This window comes from Centroberyx gerrardi, chromosome 10 (assembly GCF_048128805.1).
Source record: "Centroberyx gerrardi isolate f3 chromosome 10, fCenGer3.hap1.cur.20231027, whole genome shotgun sequence".
Classification (NCBI taxonomy): Eukaryota; Metazoa; Chordata; class Actinopteri; order Beryciformes; family Berycidae; genus Centroberyx; species Centroberyx gerrardi.
In genome coordinates this window covers 1,698,104-1,718,448 of record NC_136006.1, presented here as the reverse complement: position 1 = coordinate 1,718,448, position 20,345 = coordinate 1,698,104, and the positions used below count along the sequence as shown (strand labels likewise).

The following is a 20,345-nucleotide window of genomic DNA, read 5'->3' as shown; positions in this document are numbered from 1 at the left end:
GAAATAATTGGAGAGGTGGCACTGACAGGTGTCCAGTCAGACGCTCCACTTGACAGCGATGCCGCTCCAGGTGCATCAGTTTCTCAAGCCCCCGACACAGACAGTGATCCACTGCCAGGCACATCAGGGACTCAAGCCCCCACCAGCGATGCATTTACAGACACACCAGTTGCTGAAGGTACATTTTGCATCTTCATTTTGGAGATCTACTGTATAAACGCCTTAAAATTAATTTATACATATTCTTTTATTTCTACCTGTGGTAGTCTATAGGCTTTTTTGCTTTTATTTCAATGAACACTCAAACGTCTACATTCAAATATTTTTTTATTTTATTTTCAGAACAAGGCCAAGCAAGTGCATCATCACAAACTGCAGAGCCTGAATGCCCTCGCCACATTTTCTCTCGGACTCAAGTTGTCTCTGATGCGGTCCTGCATAATCAGGAACAGATTCTCTCAACATTACGAGATATTTCCACAACTTTAATTTCATTGACTTCTGTGTTAAATAATATAACCGAAAACCTTGAAAGGATTAATGAAACACTCAAAAGCAAGTCTAAATAAAATGTGACACTGCAACTGGCTTGTGTGGAATTCCTTATTTGTTATTCACCAACATTTAGAAGTTCAAGTTTATTTAAAGCCCAATATCACTGTCTACAGTCTCAAAGGGCTTTACAGGCCCACAGGTATACAAAACCATATGCTAGCCTACCTCATAGGCGGGCAATTAACTGCCGGACGATGATGCCATCTCCATAAGGTGCGTCCACTGGGTCGTCTGGCATTTCCTCCACAGGGGGTATCTGATCTGGAAGTGGCACGCCACGTCTCATGGCCACATTGTGCAGCGTACAGCAGGCCATTGTGATTAGACAAGCTTTCTCCGGGGTGTATAGAAGCTTTCCAACAGCGGAATCAAGGCACATCCACCTGGCCTTCAGCACTCCAATTGTGCGCTCTACCACGGAGCGAGTGCGCGCGTGTCGGTGGTTGTAAGAAAGCTCCTGTCTGGTCTGGGGGTTTGCAAGCGGGGTCATGAGCCATGGAGTGAGGGCATAACCTCGGTCACCTATGTTAAATTTTTATAACATTTAGTTTTTATAAAGGTTAAACTGGATAGTGGTTTCCATAATTACAAATCACTTACCAATCAGCCACCCATCTCCACCAGCTCCTTGAGCTAGATGCATCCCCACTGAGCTGTTCTGCAGCACAAAGGAGTCGTGTGCTCCCCCTGGCCAACGGGCCACCACATTCAGAAGGTGGCAGTTTGCATCTGATATTATTTGGACATTAATGGAGTGGTACAGCTTACGGTTGAGGAATGGGAATGGATCTGGAGAGGGCGCTTTGATGCGTATGTGGGTGCAGTCTACAGCGCCAATGATATTTGGGAGTCCAGCTATAGCAAAAAAATCATTCTTAATTTCTGTCTGTTGGTTAGCACTGTACGGAAACGATATGTACTGGGGCATGAATGATATGATAGCTTTCAGTACTCTCGGAAGCGCACGACTCAAAGTAGACTGTGAAATGCCTGACCTGTCTCCTATCTCTCTCTGAAAGGATCCTGTGGCTAAAACTCCGAGTGCGCTCAGTACTTGCAGGTGTGGAGGGACGGGATTTAACCGGCGTGTGTTTCGCCTAAATTGAGGCTCCAGAGTATTGCACAAATCTAAAAGCAGTGCTCTTGGCAATCTGAAACAGCTCAGCAGCCATTCATCTGTCTCATCAAATCGATCTGTGCGATCTCTAAAAACCCGTTCTCTGCGTAAGGCCTGGATGGCCAAAGCATCTAACAGCAGCATGTAAGCCATTCAGAAGCTGAACGCACGCAATATCATCCAAGGGTTTTTATAGTCTTAATTGGGATCAATGGACCAATAGTATTTCTTTAGCCCACGAATTTAATAATCCAATCATTATAATTACTCTAAAATATATAATAATCTAAATTTGATTATATGATATTCATGCGTTTTTTTATGTTCCTCAAATTTAAAACTTATGTTTCCTTGCGTTGGACAAACAATTTGTGGACTGTGAAAACGAGATGTTTTTTTCTTATCTTGGTAAGAGTGCTCTCGACCACTCGTAAAATTTTCTCTTACCTAAGAGAAGAGCAAAAATAAGAAAACATTGGTGAATCCCAGAAATCAATGGGTACTAACAAAATAAGAACAAATCGTGGATACGAACAAAAATAAGAGAAAATTTGTTCGTATATCGCTTCCTTCATGAGGTCCATTGAGTGGTTAGGACATGGGAACATACAAGTAGTTATATGTTAGTTCTGCTTGTTACACTAATTGTGTGGCTCCTTCAATGTGTGGCCTCTCGGGGGAAGACAGTCCTGCGGCTGACCTGCTCATCTTCAAACATCCTCCATCATATGCAGATGTTCAGATGTCTTCCTTATCATGCTCAAGAGTTGTCTTTATGTTTTGAATATTAATTAATCCATATTTATTATTACTTGACCATTATATACTACTCTCTGTGCACCTTCAAGTAAAGTGGAGATTAGTACTAGATCACTTATACTATTAACTCTTGACTAAGAGATGGCTATTATGTCATCTTACTACTACGACTTCTCTTTGTGCACCCCCCAGGTAAAGCGGAAAATCATCATACTTTATCAATCATCAAACATATTCTAAATCCAGTCCATCCGGTCTAAGTCCATCTACACAATAAACAAAACAAGGCAAGAATAATTACATATTTATTAAACAAACCATACGGCTTAGTATACATTTTGTAAACATTTGTGATATATGTTTTTATTAGACTGACAGTTAAATTCTGATACTATCATTGTCCCCTGGAAAATTCAATTCTGTTTTCATCCCTTTAGCATGATAAGGAAGACTGAACATCTACAAATGATGGAGACTGTTTGAAGATGAGCAGGTCGGCCACAGGACTGTCTTCCCCAAGGAGGGGAAGGTAACAATGTCATTCTTGATTCATACTTGATTCAAAAGTGCTTAATCACTTATCAGTATATTTCCTAATAGTGACTAAAATATATTGAGTAGCTAATATATTGATTAGTGGTTAATCAGTGATCAATGAACTATATAATTAAACATTAACTAGCATACCACAATGTAAAGTGTTACCAATGAATGTCAATACATTTGTTGCATTCTCAACGTACATTAAAGAATTGACAATGTATTTTAATATTATGAGTGTATTGTTAACTATTATGTCAACTTAAGTATACGGTAAGATTATCTGGGTAAACTTTTATTGCAAACTAAATATATTTGTCAGATATTGTTATCACACTTACAGTAATCAAATGGCATGATAGATTTTATTACTGTATTTCCAAGAGTTTCCCTAAATACCTAGTGTACTTGGTAGTATATTTGAAGCATACTCAAGTATAATAAGAGTTGTTCCATTTTAGCACACGCAAAGTATACTGCCTATTAGTGTACTGTCATTTAGTGTACTTAAGTATAGTTATTTTCACTTGGGATAAATGATGAGGTGGTGTCTTCCTTATTGTCCCTGTAGTGGAAACTGGGCACATGAATGAATCCAGGTTAGCTGCATCTGGCCCTGTAGAGGGAACCAGACTATTGGTCCTATTCAATAGCATTCAAACAGCAAATGTTTCCCTTTAACCGGAAACAGGCATTCTGGTAGATAAGAAAAAATGAACTCTTAATGTTTGTAGTACATTTTGTAATGTTAATCTGATATACACATGCAATGTTGAATTCACAGCTTGTATGAAACAGGGTGCTTGCCTAAAACATTTCATGGTGCTCACTTCAATCACTCCCCAGTCTCTCTCTACAGTATGTTGGCCTCACAGGAGTCAGGCTGCAGTATCTGAAGTGTAACAATGAGTTTAATAGTTTTTCTAAACCAGGGATAGAATAAGGCATAGATCACAGGGTTTAGACATGAATTAAAATAGAACAGCCATATCTCAATGGCCGTAGATGAGGCACTGATCAAGGTGTCCTGGCCTGCAAGAGAGGGATAGTAATATGGACAGAGACATATTAGAAACACAACTATGACAATACCAAGAGTCCTGGCTGCTTTCATCTCAGATTTCTTAGCAGTTACAGTCACTGAACGCTGGAGTGTGACAGCCACAATGTGGGATCGCATGGCACGAGCCTGAGACACAGCCACCACAAATACTCTCATATACAGAACTATGATGACAGTAATGGGACCAATGAAGGTCACAACAAGGTCAACAGCTCCTGCAATGTAGTTAAGGACAACCACACACTCTCCAACGCAGGAATTATACCTGTATGGTTGTCTCAGGTGATCATTTAAAAGGAAACAGTTGTAGAGAGCAGAACAGACCCAACACAGACAAACACCGATTTTGACTCTTCTCTGAGTGATTTTGGTGGGGTAACACAGAGGGTCACAAATAGCCACATAGCGATCGACTGATATGAGCACCATGTTTCCCACTGAGGCAGAGGTAACGATAAAGTCTACAATGCGATACAGAGTGCAAATGAGGTCACCAAGAAACCAGCAGCCCCCTATGAGGATTTGAGCTGGCATCAGAATGAGGCCCACAAGGAGGTCTGAGACAGCCAGGGAGAGGAGGAAGAGGTTGGTGGGGGTGTGGAGCTGCCTGGAGTGAAACAGAAGAATTATATTAATTAATATTTGTACTATTGGTATTTTATCACCAGATGTAGCAGATATTATATCAAGCATTATAAAAATATAAAAGCATTATTTAGCATCTTCTTTTTTCTCATCAAAGGCCAAGATGTGACAATATATATATTTTAGTCCATGACACATTTCGTTCGGTAAATCTACCAGTTTCATGAAGAATTGTATTGATGACATATATTGATGGCCACCTGTAGTGGGAGATGGAGATGATGACTAGCAGGTTGAGAGCCACAGTGAGCAGAGAGATGGAGGACAGCAGAATGTAGAGGAGCATGGCCTCAGAGTGAGGACGCATTGGCTTCCTGCAGGAAGTGTTGAGGAGCTGTGGAAAGCAGAGTTCACCTCCTTCCAGGGTCTCCATCATCAGAGAGAGAGGAGGAGAGGAGAAGCTGCTGAGGTCTGGCAGCTTTCTGATTTATCTCTTCTCTTCCCTTTTGTGCCTCCTTTCCTCTCTCTTTGTCTGACTGTCTTACTCTCTGTGTAATCCTATCACTCTGCTGCACCATTATTGCTGCCCCCTATCTCTTTTTCCTTACCTATTTTCTCCCCCTGGTTTCCTTTTCTCTCTCCTCCTCCCTTCCCAATCCCTTGTCCTTCCCTACTTATCCTATCACTCTCCTAATCAGAATCAGAATCAGAATTCTTTTATTATGCCAACACTCCTCCCCTCCCTCATCTTCCTCCCCCTCCAACTCTGATAACAGGTTCTTTTCAGTCACTTCGTTAACACTTATTGTTTATAAGCAGTACCCCCATAACCAATTAATATGCTGTCTAAAACACAGAGCTATACATTGATTACACATTAAGATCTGGTTATTCCTTGGATCATCTATGATGTCTTAATAAAGCAGGGCATTGTTGCCAGTGATGTTGGAAAAAGTACACAACTGGTGTGAAAAATACATAGGCATGCCTTTTGCACCTGTTTATTGATGTGAGCGATCTGCTATTGATGTGTGCTATGTTATTGTGATGAAGTGGGTCTCAAACACTGGCATACAGCCAGTGTTTAATTAATTGCAGAAATAATTGCAGAAATAATTGCATATCTCAAGATTTTATTAATTTATGCAATGCCGCTAATGGGTAAAGCAGATCGCTCACATCAATAAACGGGTGCAAACATTTCGTCACAACATTTCATCACAAAATAACTCCTGTGGTAACCCAGTGATCCTTTTTGCCCTTGCCATGAACATGCTGGTTAAGGCAGCCGAGGTGGAGTGTAGAGGCCCTCTGACCAAGGCTGGTGTGCGACAGCCCCCCATCAGAGCCTTCATGGACGACCTCACAGTAACAACAACATCAGTCCTGGGAAGCAGATGGATCCTCCAGGGTCTAGAAATGCTCATCACCTGGGCAAGGATGAGCTTTAAGCCAACTAAATCCAGGTCACTGGTACTGAACAAGTGCAGAGTAGTGGACAAGTTCCGCTTCTCCTTGGATGGAATTCCATCCATCTCAGACAAACCAGTCAAGAGTCTGGGCAAGGTCTTTGACTATAGTCTCAGGGATGCAGCTGCCATTCAGGCAACCACCTAGGAGCTCGAGGCCTGACTCACCAGTGTGGACAAGTTGGGCTTACCTGGCAGGTTCAAAGCCTGGATTTACCAACATGGCATCCTTCCTCGAATTCTCTGTTAGCTACTGGTGTACGAGGTACCTCTGACAGCAGTAGAGTCTCTGGTGAGGAAGATCAGCAGCTATCTTGGAAGATAGCTGGGTCTCCCACACACACTGTGTAACATCTACGGGAAGAGGAACAAACTGCAGCTTCCATCAGCAGCCTGAATGAAGAGTTTATGGTCTCCCGTACAAGAGAGGTGATGCAATACAGGGACTCCAGTGACCCCAAAGTTTTGGCGCCGGGCACCGAGGCTCGTACAGGCAGGAAGCGGAGGGCCAAGGACGCAGTGGGAGACGATCAAATCTTGGGCGAGGCACAGGGATCTGGTGGGGACGGTGGCGAATGGATGGGCAGGGCTAGGCAGCTTCCCTACCCCGCTCTACAACAAGGGCAGGGACAGATGCCAACTAGTCCAGAAGGAGGAGTGGGCAGGCGTCCCCTCATTCAGCAGCCACTTTTTCTTCAGCGCCTGACGAACAAGTTTGCCTAGGATGGCATCGTCTGAGACAAACATCGCTAAAGACTGCCTGGGCTGCCCCGGCCTGATCGCGACGACGGACCCGCATGAGGCGTGCTTCGAGTGCCTTGGCCCAGAACACACCGCGGACGGTTTCTCCGACTCGCCGGACTGCAGCAGCTGCAGGGCTCTCTCCAGGGTGAGACGCCAGCGGCGTTGGGCTCATTTCGAACGCTATCAGCATCAGCGTTCCCCTGAAATCGAGCTCCGCTGTTATGACAGTGAGGCGGAGGCGGAGGCTGGCGGCGGCTCGCCCGAGCCCTGCTCCTCTGCCCCTGTCACAGCGCTTTCGCTGCTGGCTCCTCCCCTGGTGGCGGAGGATGAAGAAGGGATGCTGCCGGGGGACAGCGATGACAACATCTCCTCCGTCTCTGTCACGGCTGCATCCTTCACCTCCGCTGCTCTACCTCATCCATCGTTGAAACTAGACTTCCCCGACGTGATGAGGACGGCCGCCGAGAATGCCGGGATCCCGCTTCCGCCCCCCGAACCCCCTTGTGCCGCTGATCGCCTGGCCCAGGGAGTCTTTCGGCGGGCGGCAGAGACCAAGCTGGTCTTCGTCGCTCCCGCCTTGGACGAGGTTTGGGCGGCTGTGGAAGCATCCTGGAAGGAGCCACTCCGCTGCAAGGCTCCTATCTCCGGCCTCTCTGATTTTTCCAATATCCACGGGAAAAGCGTTTTCTGTCGCTCTGGTGTTCCCCCGCTCAATGACGTGCTGGCCGCTCATTTTTCTCCTGGCTCAACCAGCTGGTCTGGCAGCAGGAAACATGCTCCTCCTCAACCCAGAGACAAGGAGACGGTGGAATTTTATGGCAAGTTTTTCCACTTGGCAGCCCAGACGGCAGCCATGGCCAACAACCTGGGGCTGCTGGGGGTGTCCCTATCCACCGTGTCGACAGGAAAAGCCTCCCTCTCCGCTTCTGAATTGGATCATGTATCCCGTATTGCGGGACAGATGAACAATTTAACCAGGGGAATCGCCACTGCCGCTGGACGCGCCATGGCTCTGGCTACCATCGGTACTCAGCACATGTGGCTCGATCTGACAGCCCTTCAGAAGAAGGACAAGGAAGACCTGCTGGGTGCTCCGCTGTCGCCTGATGGGCTCTTCGGCGCATCCGTCACCTTGGCTACACAGCGTTTCCAATGCTTAGAGGAGGAAAAGGCTCAGTTGCGCTGTCATCTGCCGTTGGCGTCTTCTTCCACCAAGCAGAAGACTTCCTCCCAGGACCCAAGGGACAGCGTACGGCGGCGTCCAAGAGGCGTGGACGGCGTAATGTGGCTTCCTTTTCTGCTGGATCCTCCTCTCGCCTCCCACCGGCGTCCGTGATGCAGCCCGCCCTGCCACTGGCTCGCTCCGACAGCGACGCTCCTCCTCCGCCACCGGCCCAGAGAGGACCCCGGGGTTCCCGTCGACCGCTGGCTTGTTCCTGGAAGGCTGGGAACCAGCCGCCCAGCAAGAAGCGATACTGACTGCTGGAGGGGGGAACTGACCCGGCCTGCGAGGCTTATGTTCATCCCCAGCCGTGTGTTAGTGGCGTTGTCCTCGCATCCCCCCACAATGTTCCTGGATATGTTCCCATTGTGCCTTGTGTAAATGATGTTTTTGTTTGTAATAAAACAAATTACTTCTTCCATAAAGAGCCTATTCCTACCACCCTGACTGCCGATTGCTCTCTGTCCTCCTCCCACAAGGGACACCGGCCAGAGCGGCGATCACAGTCATCATTTTGCTCTCTGTTCTCTTCCCACACGGGAAGCGCGGCGGAGCAGCGATCGGTTCGGTGGTGCGGTAACTCCCTTCCCCCCCCGGTCTTCAGGCCGAAATGGGACGGCTGATGGTCTCAGTATCACCAACCCACCCTGCTGTCCCACGGGACAACAGGAAGGAAAAAAAAGGAGGCTTTTACCGCTCTGCCTGTCTTCCACACGGAAAACACAGGAGTTGGAGGCTGGTATTGGCAGATCAACTCTCCACCTTTTTTCCATAAAAGAACAGTGGATGAACAACAGACCGGCACGCCGTTTCTTCAGCCCGCCTCACTCGTCCACAAGAATGCCGACTCGATGACGGCAGAGCGGCCTCTCAACCATTTCAGTCGGCGGATAAGCTCCAGACGGCAGATCCTTTGTGAAGCACGGGGAATCAGTCGCCCGCCCGGCTCAAATGAGAAGTCGGCCCCCGGCCTCTCGTCTCCGACGGCGGGCTTGATTTCTCCTAGACGGCGGCCAGTGTATACGGAGCGAGAGTGGACGAGTTTTCAAAATACTCCGCTCCCCCGCTCATTGGACCGTTCTGCTGACGTCATCGTTGTCTCCCCTCAGAGGCAAGCGGACGTGTGTGAAGACAGTCTTTCTCACACAGCATTGTCAACGCCGTTTTCCCTCTCCGCCGCCTAATCCGCCTCGAAGCGAATAGCGGATGTCAAAGGGGACTGTGTATTACAGTCTATGGCGAGAATGCCGTCTGCTGATTCTGATGCTGTTTTTGCCACTGAGCAAATAGCAGTGGCATCAGACAATGGCTATGCGAGTGTGGAGGCGGGGCTTCAGATGCCGGCGGGCCATTCATTGGCTGCCGAGCCTCTCCAGCCCTTTTGCCTCCGGCCTCCCATGGGCCGTTCTGCCACTACTGGGCAGCTCGGCGGCGGCAAGGGCCAAGGCTGCAGAATTTCTCTCCTCCGCTCCACAGCTGTCTGCTCGCCCCGTGACAGAATTTTATCAGGAGTGGCGAACCCAGTGTGTGTTGACAGAATGGATGGACAGGACGTTACGACTGGGCTATTCACTCCAGTTTCATTGCGTACCGCCCCCATTCACAGGAGTGAGAGAGTCGATCATAACTTCTCAGGAAGGCATGAGCGCCCTCTCCAGGGAGATACAGGAACTACTCCAGAAGGGAGCAGTTTCTGTGGTTCCCCAGGAAGACAGAGAGAGAGGTCTCTATTCCGGTTATTTCCTGGTTCCCAAGAAAACAGGAGATATGAGGCCTATTCTGGATCTCCGTCCACTCAACACATGCATCACCCAGAGACCATTTTGCATGCTTACTGTAAAAAAGATGCTGGAATTGGTACAGCCAGGCGATTGGTTCACCGCAGTGGATTTGAAAGATGCTTACTTTCATGTCCCAGCTGCGTTTTGCCTTTCAGGGGGTAGCTTACGAGTATAACAGACTACCGTTCGGCTACTCCCTGGCCCCCCGCACTTTTTCGAAGTATGTGGACACGGCGCTCGCACCCCTGCGCCGCCAGGGAATACGGGTCTTCTTTTATCTAGACGACCTGATTCTCATGGCCCGCTCGAAAGAATGGGCTATTTTCCACACCGTGCAATTGGTGTAGCACTTAACCAGGTTAGGCTTTGCCATCAATTGGAAAAAGAGCGCACCCATACCAAGCCAACAGGCGGTGTATTTGGGAGTGCAGCTGGACTCCGCCACACTACGGGCGTGTCTGTCAGATCCCAGACAGACGGCCGTGTTGGAGGCGGTTCAGCGGGTGAAACAGGGGGGAACAGTGACGGCTTTGACCATCATGCGGCTCCTGGGTCTCATGGCGGCGGCTCACCCTATGGTTCCACTGGGGCTGCTCCATATGAGACGCCTTCAGAGATGGTTTGCCAGATTGCGTTTGGATCCACGACATCACAAACGTCACATGGTAACCATCCCCCCAACAGCCAGGGAGGACCTGGCATACTGGTGGAGGGAACACCGCTGGGGAGAGTGACCTCCTACGTGTCGGTGTTCACAGACGCCTCCCTGACAGGTTGGGGGGGAACCTGCCTGGGGCAGTCAGTCGGTGGTGTGTGGCCTTCAGGGACAAACCAGCACATCAACCTACTAGAGTTGACTGCAGTCATGCTGGTCCTACAGCACTTCCTGCCTCTGTTACAGGGGAAGGTTGTGCTAGTGAGGACCGACAACCGCTCGACGGTGGCCTACATCAACAGACAGGGAGGAGTGCGATCCACACTGTTGCTGAATGCTGCCGAGAACCTGTGGCACTGGGCCACAGAGCACCTCCGTTCTCTCAAGGCACTGCATATTCCAGACCTGGAGAACATGGGGGCCGACCTCATGTCAAGGGGCGGGCCCCTGGAGGACGAATGGAGATTACATCCCGACATAGTGGACCAGATTTGGTCCCGATTTGGGAGGGCGGAATTGGACCTGTTCGCCACCCGGCAGAACGCCCACTGCCCCCTGTGGTTCTCTGTTTCCCCGACACGCTCCCCCATTGGGTGTGGACGCGTTCGGACACACGCCATGGCCAGGAAAGCTGCTGTATGCTTTTCCTCCCCTCCGTCTCATTCCTCTCCTACTGGCGAGAGTGAGAGTGGAGAGACTGTCGCTCATTCTGGTGGCCCCGGACCGCACAACGACACCGTGGTACGCGGAGATGAGACAGCTGCTGGTAGCTCCACCCTGGACAGTTCCCCAGTTTTGGGGGGCATTGTCTCAGACGAATGGAGCGATAGGCGCGATGCCCAGCCTGGGACAGCCTCTCAGTATTTGGTTCCTGAGAGGGACAGACTGATGCGCGCTGGACTGGCTGCGGATGTGGTGCAGACCATCCAGGGCGCGAGGGCTCAATCCACCATTGATAGCTACAAGGCTAAATGGTTGGGCTTTCAGAAATGGTTCGGGGAGCGGAACATCGATCCTTTGAACTGTTCAATTGGATCTGTTGTCTCTTTCCTCCAGTGCCTGCTGGAAAGGGGGCTGGCGCACTCCATTATTAAAGTGTATGCATTGGCAATCTCTTCCTGCCATGAGGGGTTTGGAGAGAGGTTGGTTTTTGGCCACCCCCTCATGAAGAGATTGTTGCAGGTGGCTAGGAGAAAACGGCCAGTGGTGCGTTCCACCGCGCCCCAGTGCCTTTGGTCTTGGAGGCTCTGTCTAAGGAGCCTTTTGAACCGATTAGGCAGACTTCTCTTAAGCTGTTGTCGGTCAAGACGGCTCTGCTGCTTGCTTTGACCTCAGCTAAAAGAGTGAGTGACTTGTGCACTCTTTTGGTCCATCCCAGCTGTTTGCTGATACGTGGGGACCTGAGTGGCGCCACGCTCAGACAGAATCCGTCTTTTGCACCCAAGAACATCAATAGTTCTTTTCGGTCTAGGACGATTCAGCTGGAGGCTTTCTATCCTCCTCCTCAGGGTGAGGAGAGAGAGGTGAGGCTGCACTGTTTATGCCCCATGCATGCGTTAGCATGTTATGTGAAACGCACAGCCACGGTGAGGCGCACACAGCAGCTTTTTGTGTGCTATGCAGACAGTGTGGCTGGCAAGCCCCTGTCAAAGCAGAGACTCTCCCACTGGCTCTGTGAGGAAATATCATAGGCTTATGTGCTGGTGGGTAGGGACCCTCCTGCAGTCATCCGCGCGCACTTGACACGCAGTGTGGCTGTGTCGATGGCACTGTTCAGTGGAACAGGTGTGGAGGAGATCTGCACAGCGGCGTCCTGGTCGACGCCCTGTCCATTCATCAGGTTCTATCTGTTGGATGTGTCTGGGTCTTTCTCCGGTTCTCTACTCAGTACTGGTACACGAGATTTGTGAAGAAATGACCTACTAGGCCTGAGTCTCTCGTGTTGAAGCTCAATGGAGACCGGCCACTGGGTTGGCCAGCGTTACACCTTACTGTTTGTCCTGGTGAGGTCGCCAATCCTGTCCTCACCAGAGGACGTGGACACCCTCTCTGGGAAATTCAGGAACTGTTACAGAAGGATGCTATTTCTGTAGTTCTTCAGGAGGACAGAGAGAGATGTCTATACTCCTGTTATTTTCTTGTACCCAAGAAAACTGGAGAATGTGTGCATCACATAGAGGCCATTCTATATGCTCACATTGATGAAGCTACTGGAATTGGTACAGCCGGGCGACTGGGTTAGACCTACTTTCAGGTTTCAGTGGTGCCCAGGCACAGGAAATCCCTGCGCTTTGCCTTCCAGGGGATAGCCTACAAGTACAGCAGACTACCGTTCGGCTATTCTCTAGCCCCCCATACCATTTCAAAGTGTGTAGACACAATGTTTGAACCACTGTGTTGTTGAGAGATTCGGGTCTTCTTTTACCTGGACACCCTGATCCTCATGGCCCAGTCCAGAGAATGGGCAATGAGAATTGGCGCAGAACTGGTTTGCGGTCAATTGGAAGAAGAGCGCACCCCAACCAGTCGGATTTGGACTGTGTTTGGGAAAGCAGAGTTGTATCTGTTTGCCACGAGGCAAAACACTCACTGCCTCCCTGGGATGATCCACCCTTGGCGGTGAATGCATTTGAACACGCAAGTTTTCCCTCTCCACAGTTTTATTCCCCCACTGCTGGTGAGGGTAAGACAGGAGAGGTTGACAGTCATTCTGGTAGCCCTTGGTTGCATGACGGCACCATTGTATGTAGAAATAACTCAGCTATTAGCCGCACTGCTCTGGACAGTTCCCCAGTTTTGGGGAGCACTCTCAGAGGCGAGCGGAGCGATAGGTGCAATGCCCATTCTGGGTCAGCCTCTCAAGGTTGGTTCTTGACAGGGAGGGACAGACTGATGTGTACAGGATTGTCTGCAGACTATCCAGAGCACCCAGGCAGAATCCACCATTTCCAGCTGCAAAGCTAAATGGTTGGGTTTCCAGAAATGATGTGGGGAGGGGAACATTTATCCGTTGATGTGCTCAGTTGGATCTGTCCTTTCTTTCTTCCGGCTCCTACTGAAGAGGGGACTGATGCATTCCACTCTTAGGGTTATGCGTCAGCCATTTCCTCTTGTCATGAGGGGTTCGGAGAGAGGTTGGTTTTGGTCACCCTCTCCTGAGACATCCCAAAACCTGGGGTTAGGAGGAAGCGCCTGGTGATACATTTCGCTACCCCCGAGTGGGAGCTGCCCTTGGTCCTTGAGGCCTTTTCGAAGGAGCCTTCCAAACCCATTGGGCAGACCTCTGTTAAGCTGTTGTCAATTAAGACACTGTTGCTGCTTGCTTTGACTTTGCCTAAGAGAGTGAGTGATTTGTGTGCTCTTTCGGTCCATCCCAGCTATGCTGATACGTGGGGACCTGAGTGGTGCCACACTCGGATAGAATCTGTCCTTTGTGCCAAGGAACATTAGGAGTTTGTTTAGGTCTAGGACGATTCAGCTGGATGCATTCTAACCCCCTCCTCACAAGGGAGAGAGGGAGGAGAAATTGTATTGTTTTTGCCCTGTGCGTGCATTGGCATATTATGTGGAATGCACAGCTATTCAAAGGTTATACAACAACTATACAACAGTTGTTTGTGTGTTATGCAGACGGAGTGGCTGGCAAGCCCCTGTGAAAACAGAGACTTGCCCACTGGCTCTGCGATGGCATCTCATAGGCTTGTGTTGGCGGGCAGGGAGCCTCCCACATATATTCGTGTACACTCTACAAGGGGTATGGTTGCATCCACAGCCTTGTTCAGTGGGATGAGTGTGGAGGAGATCTGTACAGTGGCAGCGTGGTTGATGCCCAGTCCATTTATCAGGTTTTAGCTGTTAGATGTGTCTGGGTCTTTCTTGAGGTTGGTGCTCTGCACCGGAATGCACCTGTTGTGCTGGAGTCTTAACGTGCTGGGGCACGATTAGGACCAGCCCTGAGCCCGATGGCACTACGTCATTTGCATGAGTTTAGTGTTGGTCCGCACTCCCCACTTTACCTGCCGTGTGGGAGTGGAGTGGACCCGTTGGACAATGTTTACAGTCAATCAGGCTTGTGGCACGGCATGTTGTCATGTGTTGGTGTCATGGCAGGGAGTGAGGTCATGGGGCTTCATCTCCTAAGCCAATACTGCCCCGTTAGAGGGCGAAGCCTGTGTGAAATACAACCATAGTTACGCATTGTAACTCTAGTTCTATGATCACAGGCAGATCCTCGAGTCACCCTGCTGTTCCACGAGCCGTTGAAGATTTTGTGGATGCTGAACTGTTGACCACACACCATATATAGGGCGAGGTCTCGTTGAATAGTTGAATAGGCTCATCCTGATTGGCTGAACACGTGCATGCAAATTTTAGTGCGCTGAGGTGACTAAATGAGTGGTCAAGCCAATAGAGCCCCATTAGAGGGCTCCACCTGTGAATATAGAACTAAAATTACAATGCGTAACTATCATTATCTGGTCTATGCTTCTCTATCCTTAAACTATTGTGTTTTTTTTACTGTGACCTCTAGGAATGTCAAGGAATATTTTTGTGTGATTAGGGGTCCTTGATATGGAAATATTTGCAAACCCCTGTTCCATACATCCAGGCAGTTGACTGTGGTACTGAAAATAAAGATAAGAAGAAGACAGACTGTCTAATAGAGACCATCATTTCTGACTATCTCACAACTATGCTATACTTGTCTGCTTTTAGAGCTGTATCCAAGTGTGGCAAACACATGTGTTTATTATAATTATTCTTTGTTAAATAACAACATTAAATCCTACTATTTTTGTAAAAATATTCTGGGGCGAATTCACAAAGAATGGATTGCGGCTGCTAATAGCACCATGAATTGCATATCATTTGCAACCGCTATTTGCTCCGTCTCAAGGACCGATTCACAAAAGATATTACGCTAATGATATGCCAGCGCAAACACGCCCATAACCTGTAACTGAGTGCAATTTGCCCCTGTTTTGCGTCTGATTGCAATTATCAATGTGGCAAATGTTGCCTTTGCGCCAAGAACACAGTAGGCAGGACAATGGCAGAGAGAAAGAGAAAAATGAAATTTTTAGACCGCGAGCTGCAAGTCCTGAAGGACTAGGTGCAGAGGCATTCCTCAAAACTTCAGGCAAGAAATTTAACCGGGACTGCAAGAAACCATATTTGGGATTTAATATCCCAGTCTGTCAGTGCTGTTGGTGTTTCCAAACGCACACCTTCAGACTGCAAAAGAAGATGGCATGATTTGAAGCGGAGAACAAAGGAGAATGTAGGGGAGTGTTATTCATTTATTTTTCATGACACAATTGCATCCTGTCACTGCATCCTTTGTTTGTCATTGCATCTCACTGCATCCCAAAATAAACTAGAAGGGCACTCAGAGAGCGCAGACCTCCGCTAAGGCCAATACAGTCTTCTATGATATGCAAATGTGCAAGCGCAACCAATATACGGATCTGCTCCAAAATTGTATGGGTTCTTCCTTGGCCCATGCTACACCCTTCCACGAAGTTTCATGAAAATCGGGCCAGTAGTTTTTCCGTAATCCTGCTGACAGACAGACAAACAAACAAACAAACAAATGGCACCGAAAACATAACCTCCTTGGCGGAGGTAATAGTTTGAGCGGGGCTGTCCATGGTGCTGAATCTTTAGGCCAAAATAAGGCCCACTGTGCTGACTAGTGAGATAAGTGAAAATATTTTCAGAGTGAGAAATTGAGTTGTATCGATTGTTTGGTTGTACTGATTTATTTGCTTTTGTTTGTGAAGCAATCTGTCTTAAAGTTCTATAGTAATAATAATAATAATAATAATAATAATGTCAAAATATTATTTACAGACTGTATTTACAGACAATTTTATTTTTTAGGTCACACAAAGGTGAAATTGTTACAGAGACATTTGCAAGTTCAATTCAATTCAATTCTCAGTTAAATCAACAAGTGATATTCTCCTTCGAAATATCTGCTCTCGAGCACGCCTGGCGTTACGATGCCTTCACCTGCTACAATCACTGCTGCCATGACCACTGGAAAGTCTGGGCGTGACACCCCTTATAAATGCGCTTCAATTACCACCAACGCTCTGAAGACGCTAATAATTTCACTCTAACTGCATGTGGCAATTAGCGCCGATCTTTGTGAATTGGACTGTTTTTGCAATGAAGCTCATTTGCATAGAAAGGGGCCAATTTTGCGCCAAATGTATGCATATTACCTAATTTAAATATGTGCAAATAGCACAGGAGCACCGAGATGCTATTTGCGTGGCAGCGTAGTTAGCGGTGGATTTCACCCTTTGCGAGTGCTTTTTGATAATATAATATTAAATTTTCAATCTAATGTCAAGTTTCTATTGAAAATCAAATCTATGGGACAATAACGTTAGATCTGATGATATCCTTGTGGGCATGTGTTTTCATACAATCCACTGTTTCTCTTTGAACTAATTGTGATTGTGACGATGAGAAAAACAATAAAGAGAAAAATAATATACAATAAACAAAGAATGATTGATGCAAGATTAGAATTCCTAATCCAAATCCTTTATTCCATTATGACCAAAAGATTAATATGGAGCATACAATCTAACCATACTTACAGTGTTTTATGTAACACAACAGTTGCTGTCTTTTTCCACACTACGACCAAGTGGGGCTAGAGAAAATAAAAGACTAATTAACTCTTAATGTTTGTAGTTTTATAATAATGTTGTACTTGATCTGATATACTGTGCACTGTCTGTTTTATACTGTGCACTGTTTGTTTTATACTGTGTACTGTCTGTTTTTATTGTGTTGCCAGATTGCCAAAGACAAATTTCCATTTTATGTAAATTTAATGGACAATAAAGTTTTTCTTATCTTATCTTATCTTATCTTATATACACTAATGCTTATGACTGTGACTGGAAGGATGGAAACAGCAATGGAGAAAATGTTATACAGCAATCAAAGAGCAACTCAAATGAGAACAAAATGATGCTTTCTAACCAAAAGCGCACATAAGCGCACTGTCACATACAGTAAATGAAAGAAAAGTAGCATGTTTTTAAATTTGTGCGAACCTTTGGCTTTTTGAATTCAGTAACTTAGCAACAGCATGAACAAATATATTTCCTCCTTGATAGAAAAGGTCTTGTTTAAATCCCTCCACAGCCTCTCTTTACAACATGTTGGCCTCACAGGAGTCAGGCTGCAGTATCTGAAGTGTAACAATGCGTTTAACAGATTTTCTAAACCAAGGGTAGAAAAAGGCATAGATCACAGGGTTTAGACAGGAGTTAACATAGAACAGACAGACCACAAAGGCCTCAAATGAAACACTGGTCAAGATGTCCTGGCTTGTGAGAGAGACACAGTAATATGGACAGAAACATATCAGAAACACAACTACGACAATACCAAGAGTCCTGGCTGCTTTCCTCTCAGATTTCTTAGCAGTTACAGTCACTGAACGCTGGAGTGTGACAGCCACAATGTGGGATCGCATGGCACGAGCCTGAGACACAGCCACCACAAATACTCTCATATACAGAACTATGATGACAGTAATGACGCCAATAAAGGTGAAAACAAGGTCAACAGCTCCTGCGATGTAGTTAATGACCAATACACACTCTCCATAACATGAATTATACCTGCCTGGTTGTCCCAGGTGATCCTGTAAAAGGAGACCACTATAGAAAACAGAACAGACCCAGCACAAACAAAGAAAGACTTTAACTCTTCTCTGAGTGATTTTGGTGGGGTAACGCAGAGGGTCACAAATAGCCACATAGCGGTCGACTGATATGAGCACCATGTTTCCTGCTGAGGCAGAGGTAATGATTGTGATGGAATATAGGCTCATTGCACACATGAAGTCACCAAGAAACCAGCAGGCCCCTTTGAGGAAGATTTCAGCCGGCATCAGGAGGCCCACAAGGAGGTCTGAGACAGCCAGGGAGAGGAGGAGGAGGTTGGTGGGGGTTTGGAGCTGCCTGTGAGAGAGGATCATCATCCGTATCAACATAAATAATTGTAGTCATATATTTCATCACCAGATGTAGCAGAAATCAAGCATTAATAAAACACAAAATCATTATTTCACAATCTGACTCTGCCAAGATGTGACAGTATCTCTGTTCTCACCCATGAGCCATTTCTTTTTGCAAGTCTACCAATATTATAAAGTAGTGCACATGAAAAAATCTATGACTGCCTGTAGTGGGAGATGGAGATGATAACCAGCAGATTGAGAACCATGGTGAGCAGAGAGATGGAGGACAGCAGAATGTAAATGAGCATGGCCTCGGAACGAGGAGGCCTCGGCTTCCTGCAGGAAGTGTTGAGGAGCTGTGGAAAGCAGAGTTCACCTCCTTCCAGGGTCTCCATCATCAGAGAGAGAGGAGGAGAGGAGAAGCTGCTGAGGTCTGGCAGCTTTCTGACCAAAGCTCTCTATCATACAGTTTATTTATCCCTCTCTTCCCTTTTGCCCCCCCCCCCCCCCCCCCCGCCTCACCCAACCCTCCCTCACTCTGCTGCCCTCTCTCTCTTCTTCCTCACTTCTTTTCTCTCTCTTCCTCCCTTCCCAATCCCTCCTCCCTCCCTACTCATCCTTTTGCTCTCCTAATTCACCCACTCCTCCCATCTGACTTCTCTTTCTCCCACCTTTTTCCTCTCTTCTTCCTCACCTCTCCCTCCTCCTCTTCTCCCTGATCTTCCTCCCCCTTCAACTGTGATGTAACAGGTGTTATCAGTCTGCTGTGGGCTTGGGAGAGAGATGAAAAATACTACATGAATGAACAAAATAGTATGTTGGTGTAGAATTAACTGAAGTGCTTTTTCATACTCACTTATGAGAGAGAGCCTTAAACTTGACCCATTGTGCGTTGGTAAGGGACCAATAGAGCCCCATTAGAGGGCTCCGCCTGTGATTATAGAACTAAAGTTACAATGCGTAACTATCATTATCTGGTCTATGCTTCTCTATCCTTAAACTGTTAGGTGGTTTTTTTTTTACTGTGACCTCTAGGAATGTCAAGGAATATTTTTTGTGTGATTAGGGGTCCTTGATATGGAAATATTTACCTGTTCTATACATCCAGGCAGTTGACTGTGGTACTGAAAATAAAGATAAGAAGAAGACAGACTGTCTAATAGAGACCATCATTTCTGAATTTCACAACTATGCTATACTTGTCTGCTTTTAGAGTTGTATCCAAGTGTGGCAAACACATTTTTATTATAATTATTCTGTTAAATAACAACATTAAATCCTACTATTTTTGTAATAACATTCTGTGTTGTAATCCACCACAATGTATCATTTCTGATATACATTTGTTTTATACACAGTTTGTTCATTTCTATCTTCTCTATAATATTAAATTTTCAATCTAATGTCAAGTTTCTATTAAAAATCAAATCTATGGGACAATAACTTTAGATCTGTTGATATCCTTGTGGGCAAGTGTTTTCATACAATCCACTGTTTCTCTTTGAACTAATTGTGATTGTGACGATGAGAAAAACAATAAAGAGAAAAATAATATATAATTAAAGCTGCAAGCAGCGATGATCGGGCCCTCGCACCTTTGCGCACGTCGGGATGTGCCGCAGCCGCGGTGTCGTTACTGGACACCGACCGGTTGACGCGGCTCTGAATTTTCATTATAAAACATGTCATTTCCTTTTGCCAGTAGGTGGCGCTAAGACAATGATTCAAACTTGGCCTGTAGATGTGTTCAGGCTGGGACTGTCATCAAACGTGTGAAGTTTGGGGCAGATTTGACCATGTACAGTCGAGTTACAAACCACTTCCTGTGTTGCCAGTAGGTGGCGCTATGACTATAACTGAAT

The 20,345-nt window shown here is 46.9% G+C and overlaps 2 protein-coding genes and 1 pseudogene across 2 annotated transcripts; 1 reads left to right on the top strand and 2 right to left on the bottom strand.

Moving 5' to 3' along the window:
• Positions 1–3,824: 3,824 nt before the first annotated feature.
• Positions 3,825–5,095, bottom strand: LOC139931505 (trace amine-associated receptor 13c-like). Its single transcript, XM_071925028.2, has 2 exons — positions 4,880–5,095; positions 3,825–4,641 (listed from the first exon to the last, which is right to left on the bottom strand). Exons 1-2 carry the CDS (start codon positions 5,053–5,055, stop codon positions 3,825–3,827), a joined length of 993 nt encoding a protein of 330 aa, XP_071781129.2. The 5' UTR covers positions 5,056–5,095.
• Positions 5,096–9,695: 4,600 nt separating this feature from the next.
• LOC139931500 (uncharacterized) lies at positions 9,696–11,379 on the top strand (annotated as a pseudogene).
• A 6,288-nt stretch (positions 11,380–17,667) lies between these two features.
• LOC139931509 (trace amine-associated receptor 13c-like) lies at positions 17,668–18,945 on the bottom strand. The gene is made up of 2 exons (XM_071925032.2): positions 18,706–18,945; positions 17,668–18,484 (listed from the first exon to the last, which is right to left on the bottom strand). Exons 1-2 carry the CDS (start codon positions 18,879–18,881, stop codon positions 17,668–17,670), a joined length of 993 nt encoding a protein of 330 aa, XP_071781133.2. The 5' UTR covers positions 18,882–18,945.
• Positions 18,946–20,345: the final 1,400 nt, after the last annotated feature.